Source organism: Mauremys mutica, chromosome 2 (genome assembly GCF_020497125.1).
Source record: "Mauremys mutica isolate MM-2020 ecotype Southern chromosome 2, ASM2049712v1, whole genome shotgun sequence".
In the NCBI taxonomy this organism is placed as follows: Eukaryota; Metazoa; Chordata; order Testudines; family Geoemydidae; genus Mauremys; species Mauremys mutica.
The window spans coordinates 49,343,039-49,364,754 of NC_059073.1; the positions used below are offsets into that span (position 1 = coordinate 49,343,039).

Below are 21,716 nucleotides of genomic sequence, written 5' to 3' on the forward strand. Positions count from 1 at the left end.
CAGGAGTGGCTCTATGTATTTTGCTGCCCCAAGCATGGCAGTCAGGTGGCTTTTAGCGGCATGCTTGTGAGAGGTCCACTGGTAACGTGGATTCAGCGGCATGCCTGCGGGAGGTCTGCCGGTCCCGCGCCTTCGGCGTACCCGCCGCAGAATTGCCACCGAAACCGTGGGACCAGCGGACCTCCTGCAGGCATGCTGCCGAAGGCAGCCTGACTGCCGCCCTCACAGCAACCAGCAGGCTGCCCCCCGCGGCTTGCCGCCCCAGGCACGCGCTTGGTGAGCTGGTGCCTGGAGCCGCCCTTGGCCAGAAGAGAACACTGTGATCATGTAGTCTGACCTCCTATACAACACAAGCCATAGATCTTCTCCAAAATAATTCCTAGAGTATATATTTCAGAAAAAAATCCAATCTTCATTTAAAAATTTGGCAGTGATGGACAATCTAGTGTGACCCCTGGCAATCAGTTCCAATGGTTAATTACTCTTTCTGTTAAAAAAAATTATGCCTTATTTTCAGTCTGAATTTGTTTAGCTTCAACTTCCAACCATTGGATCAGGTTATGCCTTTCTCTGCTAGACTGAAGAGCCAGGGCTGGCGCTTCCATTAGGCGACCCTAGGTGGTCGCCTAGGGCTCCAGGATTCAGGGGGCGGCATTTTGTGCGCTCCCCATGGGGTGCATGGGAGCTTCCGGTTCTGCTCCTGTCATGCCGCCGAAGAAGGACCTTCTGCCGAAGTGCCGCGGAAAACAGCGGCAGGCAATTGCGCAGCTCAATAACTGCTGCTGTCGCCTGCAGCATTTCGGCGGAGGGTCCTTCTTTGGCGGCGAGATGGGAGTGGAACCAGAAGCTCCCGTGCGCCCCGTGGGGAGCGCACAAAATGCCGCCCCCCGAATTCTGCCTACGGTGTCAGAAACCCTGGCGCCACTCCTGTGAAGAGCCCATTATGAAGTATTTGTTCCCCTGTAGGTACTTATAGACTGTAATCGGGTCATTCCTTAACTTTTTTTTTTTGTTAGTCTAAATAGACTGAGCTCCTTGAGTCAGTCACTAAAAGGCATATTTTCCAATCCTTTAATTATTCTGGTGTCTTTTCTCTGAATCCTCTTCAATTTATCAACATCCATCTTGAATTGAACTGGACACAGTATTTCAGTGGTGGTTGCACCAGTGCCAAATGCAGAGGTGAAATAACTTCTCTACTTCTACTCAAGATACCCTTGTTTATGCATCCAAGGATCACATTATCCAGTCTGGCAACACTGTTGCACTGGGAGCTCATCAGGGAGCCATACCCAGTTTTTATCCATTTATTATGCACTACATTGCTTTTGTATAATGCTAATTTTTTAATCAGGGTGTGTGGTCAAATACCTTACAGAAGTCTAAGTCTGTTATTGCAAGAGTTACCTTTATCAACCAAACTTGTGATCTCATTACAAAAAAAATCGAGTTAATTTGACAGCACCAATTTTCCATAAAATCAGTCTTGTCTTGAGGTTGCTCATAATGACAAGTGTATCCAGAGCTATATGGTGGAGGTCTATAAAGAGAACTGTGTAGAGATAGTATTAATGGGGGATATATAAAGATAATTATATTACAAGTGGACATTAAGGAATGTATCGAGAGCTTTATACGAAAGGTGCATATAGAAAATTATGTAGAGGTGTTCTTAGCAGGGAGGAGGCTGGGCAGTATATAGACACAAGGTTAACGTTGTCCCTCACATACAATTTAGTGTCACAGTACATTTGGCAAGCAGGGCAGTTTATGAAAAGGGAGAAGCGGGCTCCAACACATCCCTATGAATTGAGGGATTTAAGGAATTTAAAGATTTGTCAAACTTCATTGGGCAGGAGATTTCCTAACTCGGGATTAAGTGTGTTTGTGTGTGTGTGTGTGTTAAACTCACTCATCCCACTCCCTTTCTTGGAAATCTGTTCAAACAGTTCTTGCAGCTTGTGAGAGAGTTCCTGCTTTAGCGGGGGGATCAGGTCCCTTCCAGCACAGACAGACAGTAGCCTTTCAGGACTGTCTCCTTTAAGATGTATGTGAGGAGGCTGACTCTGGAGGAGGAGTTATGTAGATTACAGATGAACATTCTGGAGTGGAGGAGAGAAGAGCGAGGAGAGGCACAAGCACAGGCAGGGCAGGGGAGCACAGGCAGCCAGGCAGCAAAGGCCTTTCCGAGCAGGAGGGGGAGGAGGAGGAGGACACAGAGGCGGCTGCTGTGCAAAGGAAAAAGCCTTGCAGGAGCTGCAGCTGTACTTGGACGCCACATTCCCTCCTTACGGGACTGAGGATGAGTAAGAGCTGACCCTGCTGCTGCTGCTATCTGTGTTGTGGAGTGAAGTGTCTGTTTCTTCTCCTCCTCCTCCTCCCCTGTTGTGGGTGAACCTGCATTAAGGGTTCTTCACCAACACTGGGGACTGTTTGTTTGTGTAAGGGGAAGGAGAGGGAGCAGAGAGAAAGAGGACTCTTCCATCCACTGAGGCGCAGTTCACTATGATCTTACTCGCATTCAGCACTGGAAGCCGGTTGGATTTCGTACATCATTCCAGGGTGTTTTTCTTGCAAACCTTGCTTTGGATTTTATGTGCCCCCGTGTGCACAGCGGAGCAGTATTTCAATGTGGAGGTAAGATCAGCCGGGTGTGAGTGTGTGTGTGTGTGATTCCTTCTTCCTTCCCTTTCTTCCGAAGGCTGTTCCCCAATATTTGGGCTGATTCAGTAAAACAGCTCCCCAGCCATGTCTCCGGAGCAGCCAAGACACATTGGCTTTGCTTTCCTGCAGCAGCCAGCTCTCGGATCCGAGTTCCCTGGTCTGATGGATGCCTGTTAGCCGGAGAATCCCGTTATCCTCCGCAGCCCAGAGCTAGACCACATCATTGTGCCCGGCATATGCCGGGAAGATACGAATCCCTAAACACAAGCCAGTGGCATAATAAAAGGAGCTAGGGTATATAATACCCAGACAGCTCGGAGAAAGCTCCGGGGATACCTTTGACTTCAGATGTTTTGCTGTCTTAAACAAAGGGGAAGAATAAATGAAAGAGAGTCTAATGTGGAGGAAGGGGGGAGGGAAACTTGATATGTTAGTATATCTCCTTGTCAAATATTTAGGCACAAAAGCTGGTCTTTTTCTCACTGAAGCATAACTGAATACATGTTCCTAGAAATGCCTAAATAAATGCCATTTAGGTGCGACTAAAGTTGGAGGGTGGGGGGAGCCAAGAAGGAGATTTTTTTTTAATGTAGAAAAGCGAATTAAAATGAATAGCTTCCCAGGCAGGACTAACCCTAGGAATTTTGCTGTCACAGTGAGATTTTATTGTATTCCCCCCATTTCCAACCCCTATTCTAACCCACCCCACTTTTTCAGTTTTTATTTTTGTTATGCTTTCCATTAAGAAATACTTGTCGCTATGTCTCCTTTGTGCATATTCTTCCTTCCTTTTTTTTCTTGCCTTTCATGGTATATCTTGATGCATCCTTTTCTGCATAGTTTCCAGTTTGGTTTCCTTTAATCTGATTTTTCAGTACTGTATAATACTTCCCTCTCTTTTCTTCCCATCCACTCCGGTGCTTCACCTTCCTTTCTTTCTTGTCCTGTGTAAGTCTCCCTACTTTACACATTTCTTTCATTCTCTCACTCACACTATAATTCCTTTCTTTTGTTATCTGCCCATACTCCTCACTTGCTTCTCTCCCATCCATCCTGCTTTCTGAACTTTCTGCTGCGCCCATAGACCACACAGACCATTTGTTCCTATCTCCAGACTGTCTCTCACCCACACACTTGTATTCCCTGAACTCTTTCTCTAGCACGATATACTCTTGTCCCCAACATCTCTCTCTCTCTCTCTCACTCACACACACACACACACACACACACACACACACACACACACACACACACCCTCTTTCTCTTACATAAACTCTTGTTCCCCTAGCTCTCACCCACTTACACACATTCCTGCCCCACAATGAAGAAATCTCCCTCAGACACGTCCCTGTCCCATATCTCCTCAACCCCAGAAACATCTGTACTTCATATCAAATATGCCTCATCCAAGATCTCCCCAAACACACCTGGTGTCTTCCACAAAAAATCTCTTCCAGGGTAGACATTGGTTCTACCCCCCAAAAATCTCCCCCCAGACAGACCTGGTCTCCTTCCCCATCCATGTTCCCCCCTCCATACACACACTCGCTCACTTCTAGTCTCCCCCTGCACACAGTTGATCTATTCCTCCAGGATCTCCTCCCATACACAATACAAGTCTCTCTCTCTCTCCGCACCCAAGTTCACTTCTCCCACACACCCACTTCTGGTCTCTTCCCCACTGATCCAATACTAGTCTCTCCCTCTCCACCACCAAGAATTCTCCCCACCACACACATTCTCCTGGGGTCACTTTCCCAAGATCTCCCAACACACACTTGTGGTCTCCTCACATCAGTCTCTTCCCATGTAATCCTGGTCTCTCCATGCCATCATTAAGATTTCCTCCCCGTTCAAAACTCCTGGTCTCTTTTTTGCTCCAAGATCTCTTCCTCTGCCATTTCTGGTCACCACCCCCACACCTTTTCTCTTTCCTCTAATATTTCCCTCCCCTCCTGTGTTAGATTGTAAGACCATGTCTTTCCATCTGTTGTACAATATGTTGCCCAATGGAGCCATGATCCTGATTGTGGCCTTTGGAGGCTACTGCAATATAAATAACAACACTTACTTCTAGTAATTTTCATTTCCCCCAGTATTTTTCCTCACATGCAATGCTGCTCTGTTTCCTTCCCCTTAATGTTTCTCCCACCCTTCTGAGCTGACATTCACATTTTGATTCTTCTCTCAACCATGTGCCCCGCTATACTGCTACTTTCTCAACTTCATTATTTCATTGGTGGATATAAAAGGAAGCATTGAGGAAGAGCGGAGACAGCTTTGTGTACCCTTTCCTGTCTTCCCTTAGTGGCCCCCTGCTGGGGATATAAAAGAAATTTCAGCTACAGAAGAACTTCCTCCTCCCTCTGTAGACTTATTTGCTGGCCGCTGGTTCTGGTGGAGAGATGGGCAGTAGATGGAGTTATGGTGGGAGGAGAGAGAAAATGTCATAGTCTAGTAGTGGGACACAAAGGGGAGGCCAACCACAACACGTGGGAGGTTTTCAGGGGAAAGAGGAGAAACCGATTTATTTTCCCCCTCTCTTTGATATGGAAAATAGCAGATTTTGAGGAGGAAGAACAGTACCACAAGGAAGGAAAGCTGAAGAGAGGGGGAAAATGCTTGTACGCATGAAATGCTATTCAGGTTCTCTATTCCTTTAGAGGTGTCTCATCTCCTGACCCTCCCCTTCCTCCTGAAACAAAATGTGTTCCATGCTAGCACTTCCAAGGTATTTTCATTTCCTCACAGCTTTTCAGTTGTCTTTTGTTGTAATATCGAGAGGTGCCACAGTCACAAAGCAGAAGGGAATGTGAGGCAAAGGACTTGGCAACAATGTGGTGACAGTGTGCCATACAATTCTGTGTGTCAGCATCAGATCCATAAAACACTTACACTCTATAATAAATCAGTAAAATGGAATATGACAAATTCATTCCAAGATCCATTAAAATACACATAGAAATTAAGGTACCTTAAAAAACTAGTGCCAGTTCGGTTGAATTCAGTTCCACTGAATACATGTATTTGGAAAACAGACTGTGGTGTGATTATTTTTATGCTAATTGAGGTTTCATGTGAATTTAGAATTTTATTTTTTGATTTTTATACTCTCTGATTATCGTAAAATTTGGAGGAAATACCGATAGGTATTGAGCATTGGAAAACGTGGGATCAATCTATTTGCTATTGTAATTCTGACAGATATAGTCTAACAGTTTTAGGTGTTGAATAAAATTTGTATAGTAATACTGGCTTTCTTGGTTTCCAACTTGAGTTCGTAAGGCTGAACAAGAACACGTCTCAAGGGATACTACTGAAGTTCAAAGAGATTAAGTGTAGGTATCATCTTCTAAGACAAAAAAATAGGAACCTGAAGTTTACAATTGGCATGACCATTTTTTAAAATTCATATTGGTTGTTTGTAAAACTTGTTCTTGCTAAACATCCAGATGGAAGTGGGTGAGGGTTCTGCTTCCAATGATAGCTGACGTGTAATTTCTGAAACATGAATGTCACTGATGACTTTCATATGGTACATACTGTTTTAATAACTAGACGTAGCTGAGTATGATGTAGGTCAGAGTGAGAAATGTAAATGACAGTCATTTTATTTATTGTGTTAACCATAGTATTGCTCTCACACGCTCTCTGATGTTAATGAAAATTTTGCAGTGGATTTAGATAAGGGAGGGCTGTAAATTCACCATTTATTTCAAGTATTCATGAGTGCTTTGAGTAACAATATTTGAGATCTAGGATTCATGTAAGACTAGTTTTAGTAAGTTTTAGCTTTTATTTTCAGAGGTTCCTGGTCATCACTGGAGTTTTGGAGATCACTGTCTAAGATGTCACCTGCATCAAAGGTTAGGGTTAAGGTCCAGATTGTTAATTCCATATTACTCATATAAGTACTGCCATCAAAGTCTGATGTTTACTTGTGTGAGTGATTGTGCACCAGAGGTTTTCAGTGTTTTCCTAAATTTTTAGTTCAGTCTTACTCTACAAGTCAAATGCATCAGTGGGATAGTAAATGGGATAATAGCTATTAACAAAATATCTAAAATTCAGATGTTATCCTACTAATTGAGAGAGCTTTCAATATAGAATTCTTGTAATGACTTGGCTGGATTTTTCCCTTTGAAGATCTATGTAGGATAATGGAATTCCCAGGCAAACAATTTTTTTCCCACCGGTTCTTCATTATGTTAACTGTTTCTTGCATTACTACATACTCTAGTGTTTATAGGCAATTTCCCTGTTAAAGACCCCAACCAGAACTCTAACACTCATAGGGTAGTTACAAATATTAAAGAGTAGAATGTGACCCTTAAACTTGTAATTTTGTTGATAACGATTTTCCTAAAGCTGACATTTTCTATAGTTTAAGAATTTCTGTAATTTTTTTTATTTATATTGCATTAAGAACAGTTTCACCTTTTTAATAGGTGTGTGGGGGGGGGGGCAGAGGGGGGAGGCAAAACCCACTGAAACAAACTACCTATATAAAAAAACAGGGTAAGAGCACCTTCCTCTCCCCAACTCTCATCTTGGCTACCGTTACTCATGTTGAGTAGCCCCATCCAAGTTATTGCAACTATGCATGTGAGTAAGGAGTACTGGGTGAAGAAGCGTTTGCAGGATGATGTCTAGTCTCGCTAACTGCGTCAGTGTTGTGGGAAATACTAGAGGGAAAAGTATGGCTCATCATCTCTTTCCTAGAGCAGACTGTTATGCTATATTTTCTGTCTTCTATTGCTAAATATATATGCTTGGGTCCCTAAGGGGATTTTAAAGTGAGTCCTATTTTAGTATGAGCAACACCTTAAAACAATACAACCTTCTTTTTCTCCTCCCCTCCTTTTAAGTAAGTGTGACAGTTAAATTGCTTATTGTGGAACAAAACACAGTGGAATCAAAACTTCAGAGATATACTGTCTGGTAGCATTTTTCCATGGTAACAAGCAGATGAGAACCTCTTTGTTTTCATTGTTAACAAACTTTACAATTAGTGTCCTCTCTTGCTGAATGGTAATACATGACCTTTTCATCCCTACACACTGGGTTTTTCTAAACTTTAAAAAAAATGATCATTTTAAATCTTCAACCTGTAATTGTAAGGGAATAAACAATTGGGAAGAAAAAAAATATGTCTTCTCTTTTATATGCTTTTCAACTGGAACACTTAATTAGAGTTGCAAGTGCTATACGGTATTGTAATGAGAGCGTGTTACAGGGCAAGCCCGGAAAATACATGTAAAGAAGGAGTTAAAGGTATTCCTGAGATTACACACTGCCATGTGTATTGAAAGGAACTTGATAGGCCCTTCATATTGTTTTTATTTACAAGCATTACACATTACATCCAAGTATTTTAAGGACCCAGTCATACAGTCCTTACTCACTGAAGTTGTGGGTATATTTATAAAAGGATGCTGAAGGACCATTTGTTAATATTGACGGTGGGTGTAGTTAGCTGGATGAGGTATATTACTCAGTAGAGAATTTAGATATAATGTAGTATAATCAGTACTTAGAAAAAGCAGGTACAAAGAAATGTAGCTGTAAAGGCTTCTGATGAACAGATCTATATATGTAGCATTGTGCCGCAGCATTAATATAAATGGATGTTAATCAGAAAGTTATAGCTCTGGTAGCTAACGGAAGGCTTTTCACACTCTTCCATCATAAAAGGCAGATGGTACTATGCAATGAATTGGCCTTCCTTTCAGTGCGACTATGAAATATGCATGGAGATTATTGTTTGGATTATTGCATTGCCTGCTATAATTCAAAACATAATTCCTGCATTTAAGAATACCAACAGATTAATGTACTACTGGAGTGAAATATTATTTATTATTGGTATTACAGGAATACGCAGAGGCCCAGTCCTGGATCGATCTCCATTGCCTTAGGCAATATGCAAACACAAAACAAAGATGGTCCCTGTCCCAAAGAGTTTACAAAATCCAAGTCATATGTTAGTTCTTTAGGGCTTTTATGGTTTTAATGACAGGGAACTATTTAGAATTAGAATGAATCCCATCTACTGTTACAAATAGTCAGTTGTTTAGTATTTGAACATCAAATCCATTAGTAGCTCTCAGTTGTATGAAAGAAAAGGTTTGGTTAAATAAAGTATTTTGTGAACATTGCAAGATAAACACAGAAAACTGCAGTATATTTCTTTTATTTCATAAGATATTTATAAAAGAATTATTGAATTTATTGTCCTAAAAATTCAGCTTCCATCACACAAGAAGCCATCCTACAGTAAAATATTGTGAAATTAATACATTACCATTCATTGTTTTCTCAGAGTGGGTATACTATTTTTTTAAGTGGTTTAAGATTTATGCCTCTCTTTATCAATTTTATTTGAATCCATCTAAAAGGTCAGTGCTTGCTCTAGGCACCTTGTTTCTGCTTATGCACTTGCCAGGGCTCAATTGTAAGAGTTTATAAAGATAAAATGGTGAATTATTTAGTTTCAAAAATTTTTAACCTGTATCTGTTCTCTCAGTTTTAAAGTCTTTCTCCTTCTTTTACCTTAACTCATGATTGTTTTATGGTGTGAAAATCCTAGAAGACTTCTTCTTGATGTTGTTTGAAGATTCTTAATATAACTGATCTTTTTAATGCTCTTGTTTAATCATGAATGCTGTTCACCTCTCCATATTGAATTACAGTTTATTGCCTGACCCATTTTCCATCTCCACTCCCTACCACTCACCATAATGTGAGGGGGTGTTGACTATGCTTGGTTTGATATCTCTGGTGTGTCAGATGACAGATTTGGTTTCAGTTTGTATTAAGAAGACCTATATTGGAGTTCCAAACATGATTTTGCTTGCTGCAGAAATGGATTTTAAAAATAATTATGTCAGAGAGAGCTTTATCTTTTTTTAAAGAGAGGTCATGTCATTTGGAACCTTTAGTTTATGTATTGGTTGCTTGGCAACTCTTCATTCATGCTACTGCTTATGACCATTCATTATAAGCACATTTTACTGTACAGTAAGGACAATTACACTGTAACAGCTTCTTTCTGGGAAGGACTAAAATTGACAAACTATAGAAATGGAAATACTTAGTTATATAATTTTATCTGTTGATTGAAACTGTTGTGTACTGTTTATGTGTACTGACAACAGCTGTTTTATACCACTCAAGAAGTGACTGCCTTTTAGTGATGGGTGAAGTAATTTTTTCATACCTCATGGAGTGTTATAAGACATAATTAACTAATGGGCTTGATCTTGTATTTTTTGCACACTCAAATCTCCCATTGATTCCACAGGCAGGTTTAACCATCTGATCCAGCAAGGATCCTATTGATTTTAATGCATTGAGTATTAAAAAAGAGGCAGTCAGAAACCTTGCAGGATCAGGCCTCAGATTTCAAGTGTTGCAGGCTTGCATCTGGTGTTTGAAAAGTGCTTTAAAATCCTGAGCTAAAAAGCAGTAAATAAATTGGAGTGGCGGTATGGCTGAAACAATGAGTCACAATATTTTCTGTAGAAGATTCAGTGGAAAACAATGGAAACTTTCATTACGGTGCATGATAACGGATGAATAAAGCATATGATTTTTGTATTGTGGAGGAAGATTATTTTTGAATAGTTTTCTGGTTGTTCTTTATGGGCCAGCTTGTGACTGGCCCTTGTGTGGATCTGCAGTGGGAAGGGGTAGGGTGAAAGCATTTTTACTTCTGCCCCTCTGCTCAGTCCCTGCATACTGTCAGAACACAGGACTGTTTCCTACATGTGCTCTAAAAGATTCCCCGCACACCAAAACCATAGGGAGGAGGTGGGTCTGTCTCTGCCCTCACTACCCAATTGGCCTGCAGATGGTGTAGCCTGTGCGTCAGAGAGCTGGGAGAAGGATTGTGCCTTGAGGAATAATCCTTCCCTCCAATTCCCCTGGGATAGTGCAACTCCACCCCATCGTTTCCTTAAGGGCTGTGCTTATATGGCACACACTAACCCTAAATGCTGTAGGATATGTCCATGTACCTCATCTGCAGTTCCATCCACATTTTCCCTGATATGACACAGTTGATTCTGTTTCAATAAGATGACTTCATTCATCCTTCTCCTCTTCCCTCCCCAATCTTTTATCATTACAAAGTATCAAGTTAGTTTCACACCTTTGTGTAGAAGATTGTCCTCAGACAAATCTGCCCTTTTATTATTTCCTCACCTTCTGGAAGAAAAGCAGACTTCTTTGTTTCACTGGTCCTGTTTGTTTTTGTTGGCCAACAAACACATCTCTGCCCTCCAGTGGGGGATGCAGGCTGATAATGGAGAAGATTCCTCTTTCATTGAAATGGCAGCTAAGGGGCAAAGGGGAAATGACCAAATACTTAGAACAGGGGCGGGCAAACTTTTTGGCCTGAGGGCCACATCTGGGTATGGAAATTGTATGGCGGGCCATGAATGCTCACAAAATTGGGGGTTGGGGTGCGGGAGGGGCTGAGGGCTCCGCTTGGGGGGTGTGGGCTCTGGGGTGGGACCAGAAATAAAGAGGTCAGGGTGTGGGAGGGGACTCTGGGCTGGGGCAGGGGTTTGGTGTGGGGGGGGGGTGAGGGCTCCAGCTGGGGATACAGGCTCTGGGGTGGGGCTGGGGATGAGGGGTTGGGAGTGCAGGAGGGTGCTCTGGGCTGGGACTAAGGGGTTCGGAGGGTGGGAGGGGGATCAGAGCAGGGGCAGGGGGGTGGGTTGCGGGAGGGGGTCAAGGGTGCAGGCTCCAGGTGGCACTTACTTCAAGCAGCTCCTGGAAGCAGCGGCATGTCCCCCTTCTAGCTCCTACATGGACGCGCAGCCAGGCAGCTTGGCGTGCTGCCCCATCTGCAGGTGCCGCCCCTGCAACTGCCATTGGCCATGGCTCCCAGCCAATGGGAGCTGTGGAGCCTCTTTGCTCACCCTATGCATAGGAGCCAGAGGGGGGACATGCCACTGCTTCCGGGAGCCGCGAAGAGCCACAACACAGGCAGAGCAGTGCAAGTCCCTGATTGGAGTGCCAGAGCGGGGCAAGCCCCGGAACCCGTTCCTGGGCAGGAGCTCAAGGGCTTGATTAAAACATCTGAAGGGCCGGACGTGGCCCCTGGGCCATAGCTTGCCCACCCCTGACTTAGAACATGAATAGGTAATACAACAGAAAAACAAGCATCCCTTTTATGGACAGGTCTAAATGGACCCTTCTTTGACAGGTCTAAATGGATTTTCATGCAATGTTCCAGGGAGAAATTGTCTTCACTTTTGTGCTGTCTTGTCCCTTGGAGGACAATCCTGTTGTGCTACCCTTCCCTGTTCCAGCCTTGGGTTGCTTGATGTGCTGTTAGCAGAGCTGTTTAGCCCTCTATCTCCTCCATGAAGTTGAAACTGAGGTTGTGGCAGTTTATTGACATGCAGTGGTTTGGATGTTGCACAAATCTATTATGATGAAATTTCATTGTTAACGGCAAGTAAAATTAACGATCTGTCTACAAAATAAAATTATTATATTATATTTAGTTGATATCACCTTGATCAATCAGTCCATCAGCCCTCACAGAGAGAGCGCCGATCACAACAAGTCATTCGTGTTGTTCTAGCCCAGTGGTTTTCAGATTGCAGGTCATGAACAAGTACTGGGTCGCGGAATGTAAGGCTCTGGGTTGCGACAGCTCTGGTCAGCACTGCCAACCGGGCTGCTAAAAGTCCTGTTGGAAGTGCTGCCCAGCTAAGGCAGGCTAGTCCCTACCTGTCTGACACTGCACTGCGCCCCGGAAGCAGCCAGCAGCATGTCCGGCTCCTAGGCAGGGGGGCCACAGGGCTGCCCCCGCCCCAAGCACTGGCTCTGCACTCCCATTGGCGGGGGGACACAGTGCCTGTGGGCAAGAGCTGTGCGGAGCTGCTTGTATGACTCCGCCTAGGAGCCAGACCTGCTGCTGGCTGCTTCTGGGGCACAGCGTGGTCCGCGGTGCCAGGACAGGCAGAAAGCCTGCTTAGCACCTCTGCTGCACCACTGACTGGGAGCTGCCTGAGGTAACCCTGTGCCCCAACTCTGCACCCCAATACCCTGCCCCAGTCGTGAGCCCCCCCAAACCCTGAGCCCCTTCCTGCACCCCAAACCCCTCATCCCTGGCCCCACACCAGAGCCTGCACCCCCAGCCCAGAGCCCTGACCCCATCCTGCACATCAACCTCCTGCCCCAGCCCAGAGCCCGCTCCCACACACTGAACTCCACATTCCCAGCCCCACCCTGCACCCCTCACTCCTGCACCCCAACCCTCTGCACCAGCCCTGAGTCCTGTCGTGGCCATCAACAATTTTCTTCAATGGGGTTACCAGAAAAAAAGATTTTAAAACCACTATTCTAGCCAGTCCTTCAGCCACCCGCTGGCCAGGCTGTCCGTGGCACCGGACACCCGATAGGTATGGTGCACCGCAGCCCAGAACCCCATAGCAATCTGCCCACCTCAGCCTCCTAAGTAGCTGGGATTACAGGCACGCACACCGAACCTGGTATTATAATTAGTAATAGTATTAGAATAGCTAAATCTACAGAATGATTCAGGTCACTGAGGGTAGGTCCATACTTACCCGCCAGGTCGACGCGGTGAGTTCGACTTCTCGGAGTTTGAACTATCGCGTCTAATGAAGACGCGATAGTTCAAACTCCCCACGCGCTCCGGTCGACTCCGGAACTCCACCACAGCGAACGGCGGTGGCGGAGTCGACCTTGGAGCCGCGGAGTTCGACCCCGCCACGTCTGGACGGGTAAGTCAGTCGAACTAAGGTAGTTCGACTTCAGCTACGCTATTCGCGTAGCTGAAGTCGCGTACCTTAGTTCGACCCCCCACCCCGTAGTGTAGACCAGACCTGAGACAGGGCTGTTCTCATTGCTTCTTTATAATTTGAAAAATGTGTTCTGCTTTTTAGTTTCCTGACTGATAGTGAAGTGCTGTATTCTGATGCTACTATTGATTCTTTTTACAACATACAGAGAAAAATGAATCATTTTATATATCTTCCATATGCTTTCAAATGGAAGAGGGGAGGCAGTGTGGTCCAGTGGTTAGTGCACTGTTCTAGGCGGTAGCAGATTTGGTTTATATTCTCACTGTTCTTTTCTGTGACTTGGGCAAGTCAATTTCCATTTCTCTGTGCCTCAGTTTCTCCATGTGTAAAATGGGAACACTGTTGCTTCCCTTCCTTTTTAAAGTTCATGGAGACCTACAAAGGAAAAGTGCTATAAAAGAGCTAAGAATTCTTTCTTTCTTTCTTTCTACAAAGAACAATAATAATACAATAATTAATATGTAAATTATACTTAATTTTAGGTAGCTGTGCTAGAAGATTTCTACACATCTCAAGAAGAATACCAAAACATAATTTATTTTATTTTAATTAGGCAGTTTTCTCAAAAGCAAGTGGCAGAACAGAAAAAGCAACTACAATTTCCACAACAACATTCCAACCTGCAAACATTTGCAAATTAGAGCTGTAACATAGTAGCGAATGCTTGCAATAAGCTTAAATGGGAACTTGCTTTACATCCTCTAGATTCCACATCCACAATCCTTTTTGGATTGAAACTTTTTGTGCTTAGTTTCAGCTCAGAGGTGAATTTTATTGGGAACATTTGAGTAAAATCTGTTCAATTTCACTTTTGCATAATCCAAGGGTGAAAACATACTGGACCTGATCTAAAGGCCACTGAAATCAATGGAACGACCCTTATTAGCTTTAATGGATCAGACCTAAATTTTCCACTCTAAGAAAAATTGTAAACAATGTTATTTTAATTTCAATTTGGGTATTTATATAGCTTCATCTCTATAGTATCTGAGTGCCTCCCTATTAATTCAGTTATTTATTTGGATTTTTATGAAGTACAATAAAAAAGAACCCTTTCAGTGCTCTGGGCTCCTTTGACAACATTTTTAAAAAATGCATTAATGAATACTCATGACTTTAGCCTACTATTTTACAGATGGAGAACTGAAGCATGGAGAGGTTAAAGACTTGCCATGGTCACCTGGGAAGTGGACCTAGTTTTCCTGAGTCCCAGTCCAGTGCCTTAACCACATGGCCACCTTTCTTTACACATCAGCGCTACTTCTTTTCTCCCCCTTGTTGTTTTCTTTCTTACGGGCCATTTTCATCTCTTTCCATTTTTTTTTAAGTCTGTCTTATTACAGATCCCTGCCTGCAGCCATGGAAAATCATCAATTGTTATTAAATCATAGACTCATAATAGCTAGCGATGGAAACAACTTATGAGGTCATATTTCTTCCAATGCAGAATTGTATCCTATTGTAGTTTGCTAATGTGTTGTCAAGTCAAGATTTCAATATTTGCAGTGATCAGGGTTTCAAAAGTAGGCTTGACAAAACACTAGTAAATGTACAGGAGGGGACCCATCCCACTCCCAAGAGTTCATCTCAGTAGTCCTTTCCCATTGCCTTCGGCAACAACAGTCTGAAGCTGACTCAGGTCAGGCAATCTTAGTTTCAAAGTGCTGTCTGTTCTGCAGTCCAATATACTGGCAACTACTATATAAGAGCATCGATGCAACGTGCTGATTAATGATTTGGGAGGTTTCTCTGACTTGTCAGAGTGAAACATAGAAGTGGGTGTGAGATAATATAGGATTCCTCCAATCCTGCAACTAATTTGAAGTCTTGTTTTTAAATGGAAATGAAGTTGCAGATACAGATTTGTGCCACTGTATATTCTGAAGAAAAGTTTCACTTGATGAGGGTGATGCATCATGTTTGTTTCTTTTATAAACTAAATATCATTTATTAAATAAATACAGTATTAATAAGATGGACAACCCACTATCACCTATCTTTAAAGAATCTTTTGGAAATTTTACATGTTTGCACTACATTATTGATGTCACAACAATTGAAAAGACACAAATTCTTGAGTGGGAACAACTAATTTAGACCCTTTCAGTTTGTATATATAGTTGGGATTGTTTTTTTCAATGTGCATTACTTTGCATTTATCAACATTGAATTTCATCTGCCATTTTGTTGCCCAGTCACCCAGTTTAGTGAAATCCCTATGTAGCTCTTCACCATCAGTTTTGGACTATCCTGAGGAATTTTTTATTGTCTTCAAATTTTGCCACCTCAGTGTTCACCAGCGTTTCCAGATCATTTATGAATATGTTAAACAGCACATGTCCCAGTATAGATCCTTGGGGGGACCCCACTGTTTACCTCTCAAATTGTGAAAACTGATGATTTATTTCCTACTCTTTGTTTCCTACCTTTTAACCTGCTACAGATCCATCAGAGGACTTTCCTTCTTATCCCATGACTCCTTTATTTTCTTAAAAGCCTTTGGTGAGCCTTGTCAATTGCTTTCTGAAAGTCCAACTACACTATATCAACTGAATAATCTTTGTCCACATGCTTGTTGACCCTTAAAGAATTGTAATAGATTGGTGAGGCATGATTTTCTTTTACAAAAGCAGTGTTGAGTCTTCCCCAACATACTGTGTTTATGTACGTGTCTGATAATTATGTTCTTTACTATAGTTTCAACCAGTTTGCTTAGTCCTGAAGTCAGACTTCCTGGCCTTTAATTGATGGGATCACCTCTGGAGCTTTTTTAAAAATGGCATCACCTTAGCTATCCTCCAGTCATCAGGTACAGAGCTGATTTAAGTGATAGGTTATATACCATAGTTAGTAGTTCTGCAATTTCATGTTTTATTTTCTTCAGAGCTCTGGGGTGAATCCCTGTCTGGGCCTGGGGACTTATTACTGTTTAGTTTATCTGTTTGTTTCAAAACCTCCTCTATGGACACCTCAACCTGGGACACTTCCTCAGATTTGTCACCTAAAAAGAATGGCTTGGGTATGGTGATCTCCCTCACATCCTCTGCAGTGCAGACCGATGCAAATAATTCCTTTAGCTTCTCCATAAAGGCCTTGTCTTCCTTGAGTGCTCCTTTAGCATCTTGATCGTCCAGTGGTCCCACTGACTGTTTGGCAGGCTTCATGCTTCTGATGTACTTAAAAATTGCTTTGCTATTTAGTTTTTGTGTCCTTAGTTAATTGTTCTTCAAATTCTTTCTTGGCCCGTCTGCCTAATTTTACTTTTACACTTGACTTGCCAGAGTTTATGCATCTTTCTATTTTCTTCACTAGGATTTGACTTCCAATTTTTAAAGGATGTCTTTTGCCTCTAATGGCCTCTTTCACTCTGCTGTTTAGCCATGCTGGCATTTTTTTAATTTGTGGTATACGTTTTAGTTTGAGCCTCTATTATGGTGTTTTTAGATAGACTCCATATAATTTGTAGGCATTTCACCCTTGTGATTGTTCCTTTTAATTTCTATTTAACTAGCTTCCTCATTTTTGTTTAATTCCCTTTTTGAAGTTAAATAAATCTGTGATGGGTTTCTTTGGTCTTTTTTCCCTACAAACATTAAATTTAATTACTTTATTGTTGCTATTACCAAGTGGTTCAGTTTTTTGGGCCAGAATTTGTACGCCACTTAGGATTACATCAAGAATTGCCTCTCCCCTTGTGGGTTCCAGGACTAGCTGCTCCAAAAAAAAAAGTCATTTATGGTGTCTAGAAATTTTCTCTTTGCATCTCTTCCTGAGGTGACATATATTCAATCAATAGGCATTTGTACATTTTGTCAGTATTCAGTTGCTGTATTTAAATGGGGCTTTGTTACATTTTACTACCTGTATTTTGTCTCTAGCTCCTATCTGTACTTTACCATCTTTTTTTCCCTATCCTCTTTAATAGGATATATAATTTCCTCTTTAATAAATTAATTCCTTAGGAATGTCTCTGCCCGAACCACATGCTTCTCTGCACCCTTGCATCTTTCCCTCAGCCCTTAGTTTAAAAATTCCTCTACAATCTTTTTAATTTTACATGCCATCAGTCTAATTCCATTTTGGTTGAGGTAGAGCTCATCCTTCCTGTATAGGCCCCTCCTTCCCCAAAATGTTCTCCAGTTCCCCAGTTGCTATGCGGCACCCTCTCATGCCCATGTACACAGCACTACCTGCATGTCCCCATCAACACAAGGATGCTGGCTCCCTGCATTTGAGTGAATTTCATGTTCAAATCATCATCTAAGGATATAAAGGAGCCAATGTGTCTCCTATTGAAATCAAAGAGACTTTTGCCATTGACTGCAATGGGAGAAGGATTTTATCTTAACTAAGTTGCCCAAAGTCACAAAGGATGTTTGTGTCAAAACTGACAACAGAACTCAGGGCTCTTGTTAGGCAGATGCCTTAAAACAAGACTAGCCAACATCTGAAATCCTATACATCTATCCATTGCCCCAGAGTGGGAGAGAACAGACTGTTAAGCATTTCAGTAAATATTAACTAATTAAAAAAAATATTTAATAAGCAAGAATAAGCTAGTTACATGTCTGTTGCCTGATGGACAATCCCCAAGAAGATAGAAAGGAAAATGGCATTTTAATCATTTTACTGGCTAAAAACCTGCAAGACTTAAAGATGGTTAAATATTCACTATTTAACAACAGGCCCATCAGAGAGGCCAAATGCATGAAATAAAAATACCCTACACCATTCAAAACATTTTGCCTATTTAATATGTAGAAATAATGCCTGTAAAATTGATGTTTGTTAACTTTCAAAACAGCATACAAAGTTCTAAACAAAGTGCCAAAACGAAAAAGCAGTATATTTATATCTATGAAGGCATGACATGGCTCAAGTAATTCCATGAGGATGTTTTCTACATTTTAAATTATTTTGAGGTTTATAAGTAGGCTGTCAATTAATTGCAGTTAACTCATGTGATTAACGCAAAACAAATTAATTACATTAATTTTTTTATGAATAATTGAACTGTTAAACAATATAATACTAATTTAAATGTATTATAAATATTTTTGGATGTTTCTCTACACTTCCAAATATATTGATTTCAATTACAACACAGAATACAAAGTGAACAGTACTCACTTTATATCATTTTTTTTATTACAAATATTTGCACTGTAAAAATAGAAATAGTATTTTTCAATTCACCTCATACAAGTACTGTAGTGCAATCTCTTTAACGTGAAAGTGAAACTTACAATTGTAGATTTTATTTTACATAACTGCACTCAAAAACAAAACTCTGTAAAACTTTAGAGTCTACAAGTCCACTCAGTCCTACTTCTTATTCAGCCAATTGCTCAGACAAACAGGTTTGTTTACATTTTCAGGAGATAATGCTGCCGGCTTCTTATTTACAATGTGACCTGAAAGTGAGAACAGGTGTTCACATGGCACTGTTATAGCCAGTGTTGCAAGGTATTTACATGCCAGATATGCTAAACATTCGAATATTCCTTCATGCTTTGACCTGTAGATTTTTTTAAATCTTTTTGACAATGTGAATATTTGTAATAAAATAATATAAAGTGAGCACTGTATACTTTTTGTATTTTGTGTTGCACTCAAATCATTATATTTGAAAATGTAGAAAAACATCCAAAAATGTATAATAAATTTAAATTGGTATTCTATTATTAAGAGTGCAATTAAAACTGCGATTAATGATGACTATATTTTAATCTTGCGATTAATTGCAATGATTTTTTAATCATTTGACAGCCCTACTTATAAGTATACATTTGGTTTAATTAACTATATATTTTATTTCTAAATATTTTATTAGCGTAAAATAATTTTGATTCAATATAAATTTAAATTTTCTAATTGATAGTGATAGAGGGGTAAAATTCAAATTCTGTTCATTGTTTCATTGATGTCAGTTGGACAACTTGCTTTGAGACTGCTGAATCAGAACCTTAAACCCAGCTGGGTCAAAATAAGGAGAATTGTAGTTCATGTGATGACTCAAAATCCAGCATCTGGAAAAAACCTGAAGATGTTACTTGCCGTATTTGTCCTTCTATTTTTACACATGGACCTTACTTTGTGATTTCAGCACTGCCAGCTTGTTCATAAGCAGTGCTGGATTTAGGAACTGTGGGGCCTGATTTGAATACCTGGCGGCGGTCCGGGTCTTTGGTGGCACTTCAGTGGCGGGGGGTACTTCACTCGATCTGGGTCTTCCATGGCACTGAAGGACCCCCCGCTGCTGAAATGCAGCCGAAAACCTGGAGCGAGTGAAGGACCCCCCGTTGCCGAAGACCTGGACCGCCGCCAGGTATGTAAAAATAAATTAAAAGGCGCGTAAGGCGCGGGGCCCTCTTAGCTGCGGGGCCCGATTACGGGGAATCGGGGGAATCAGCTTAAAGCCAGCCCTGTTCATAAATAACTTGGTGTTTTGCAAGAGACGGTAACGCTACTGAACTTTTTTCTTGCTGAAAAGTGATATTTAGCTCTTTCCTCTTGTTTTGCATTGACAGGCTCATTGCACGGGGAAAACAGTATTTTAGTCCCTTTGTGAATCAACCAATCTTTATTTTTTGCTTCCAAAGACGATTTGCTTTATGTCTCAGCAGTCCGATAAAGTTAGTCATTGTCCCTCACAGATTAATTTCTTAGATGTGTTTTTAACAGAAATGAGAACATTTTTCTCTATGTGCAGGATTCTTTTTGAAAGAGACACTGTCAATGCAAATTAGAACCAAAATTTTAGACTTTGTAAAAACATATATTTATTTTAAAAAAAAAAAGCTTTCAGTGAAAAGAGTCTTTTAAAAACAACTAAGCATGGTATTGCCACCCCCAATCATTCAACAATCATGAATGAGGTCCTAGAAAAATGTGAGATTGGAATCAAATCATGAGAGAAGAGAAATATTGGGAGCATTTTGTTTTCTGATTATTTTTTTTGAGCCTTTACATTTCAGGTTTTCTCTACAGCCATGAGGGATAAAAAATTTTTTTATCTCAATGAAAGCTGAGATTTTGACGTAATGGAATCACTCCTGAATCTGAGGCCTTACGAAAAACAGCAAATATTGCAAGAGTCACAATAAAATCTCAGGCACTGGGAACACTTTAAGCATATCCCTGCAATATTTACAACCCAAGTAATTCAGCATTGAGATCCTGAACCAATCCATGCAACAAAGCTCGATGCCAACTCTGTCCACATATCTACACCAGCGACACCATCACAGGACCTAACCAGATCAGCTACAACATCACCAGTTTATTCACCTGCACGTCCACTAATGTTATATATGCCATCATGTGCCAGCGATGCCCCTCTGCTATGTACATCGGCCAAACTGGACAGTCCCTACGTAAAAGGATAAATGGACACAAATCAGATATTAGGAATGGCAATATACAAAAACCTGTAGGAGAACACTTCAACCACCCTGGACACACAATAGCAGATTTAAAGGTAGCCATCCTACAGCAAAAAAACTTCAGGACCAGACTTCAAAGAGAAACTGCTGAGCTTCAGTTCATTTGCAAATTTGACACCATCAGCTCAGGATTACACTTGTGAATGGCTAGCCAACTACAAAAGCAGTTTCTCCTCCCTTGGTGTTCACACCTCAACTGCTAGAAGAGGGTCTCATCCTCCCTGATTGAACTAACCTCATTATCTCTAAACTGATTCTTGCCTGCATATTTATACCTGCCTCTGGAATGCGTTACATGCATCTGACAAAGTTGGTATTCACCCATGAAAGCTTATGCTCCAATACATCTTAGTCAGTCAATAAGGTGCCACAGGACTCTTTGTCGCTTTTTACAGATCCAGACTAACACGGCTGTCCCTCTGATTCTTGATCACAGAATGCATGGGTATGTCTAACCATGCTGGAAACTACACCTCCTGCTCCAGTATAGACATACCTTTAAAGATTCAGCACTGGGTGCTCTTGGTGGACAATGGAGGGGGAAGACAGGAGCAGTTGCTTTGAAAGGCTGACAGATGTCCCTTGAAACTAAATGCTGACCATTATGTTAATTCACTTTTAATTATATCTATTATTTGTAGAACAGTAGTGCTCAGGGACCCCAAACGAGATCAGGGCATCATTGTGCCAGAGCAATCCCTGCTTTCAAGAGCTGTATGATAATAACGCTACTGCTGGCTTACCCATGCATACGCGCACA

General features: G+C 41.6%; 1 protein-coding gene across 2 annotated transcripts in view; it reads left to right on the top strand.

The window, feature by feature from the left end:
- Positions 1 to 21,716, top strand: part of MMP16 (matrix metallopeptidase 16) — a 303,672-nt gene that overhangs the window by 61,472 nt on the left and 220,484 nt on the right. Inside the window, exon 1 of one of the 2 annotated variants that reach the window (XM_045003065.1) lies at positions 2,395 to 2,637. The exons of the other annotated variant lie outside the window; for it this stretch is intronic. Within the exon in view, the coding sequence (XP_044859000.1) occupies positions 2,506 to 2,637 (132 nt within the window). The 5' untranslated portion in view covers positions 2,395 to 2,505. Of the gene's footprint in view, positions 1 to 2,394; positions 2,638 to 21,716 lie in introns of those variants that run through there. 2 annotated transcript variants of the gene reach the window in all.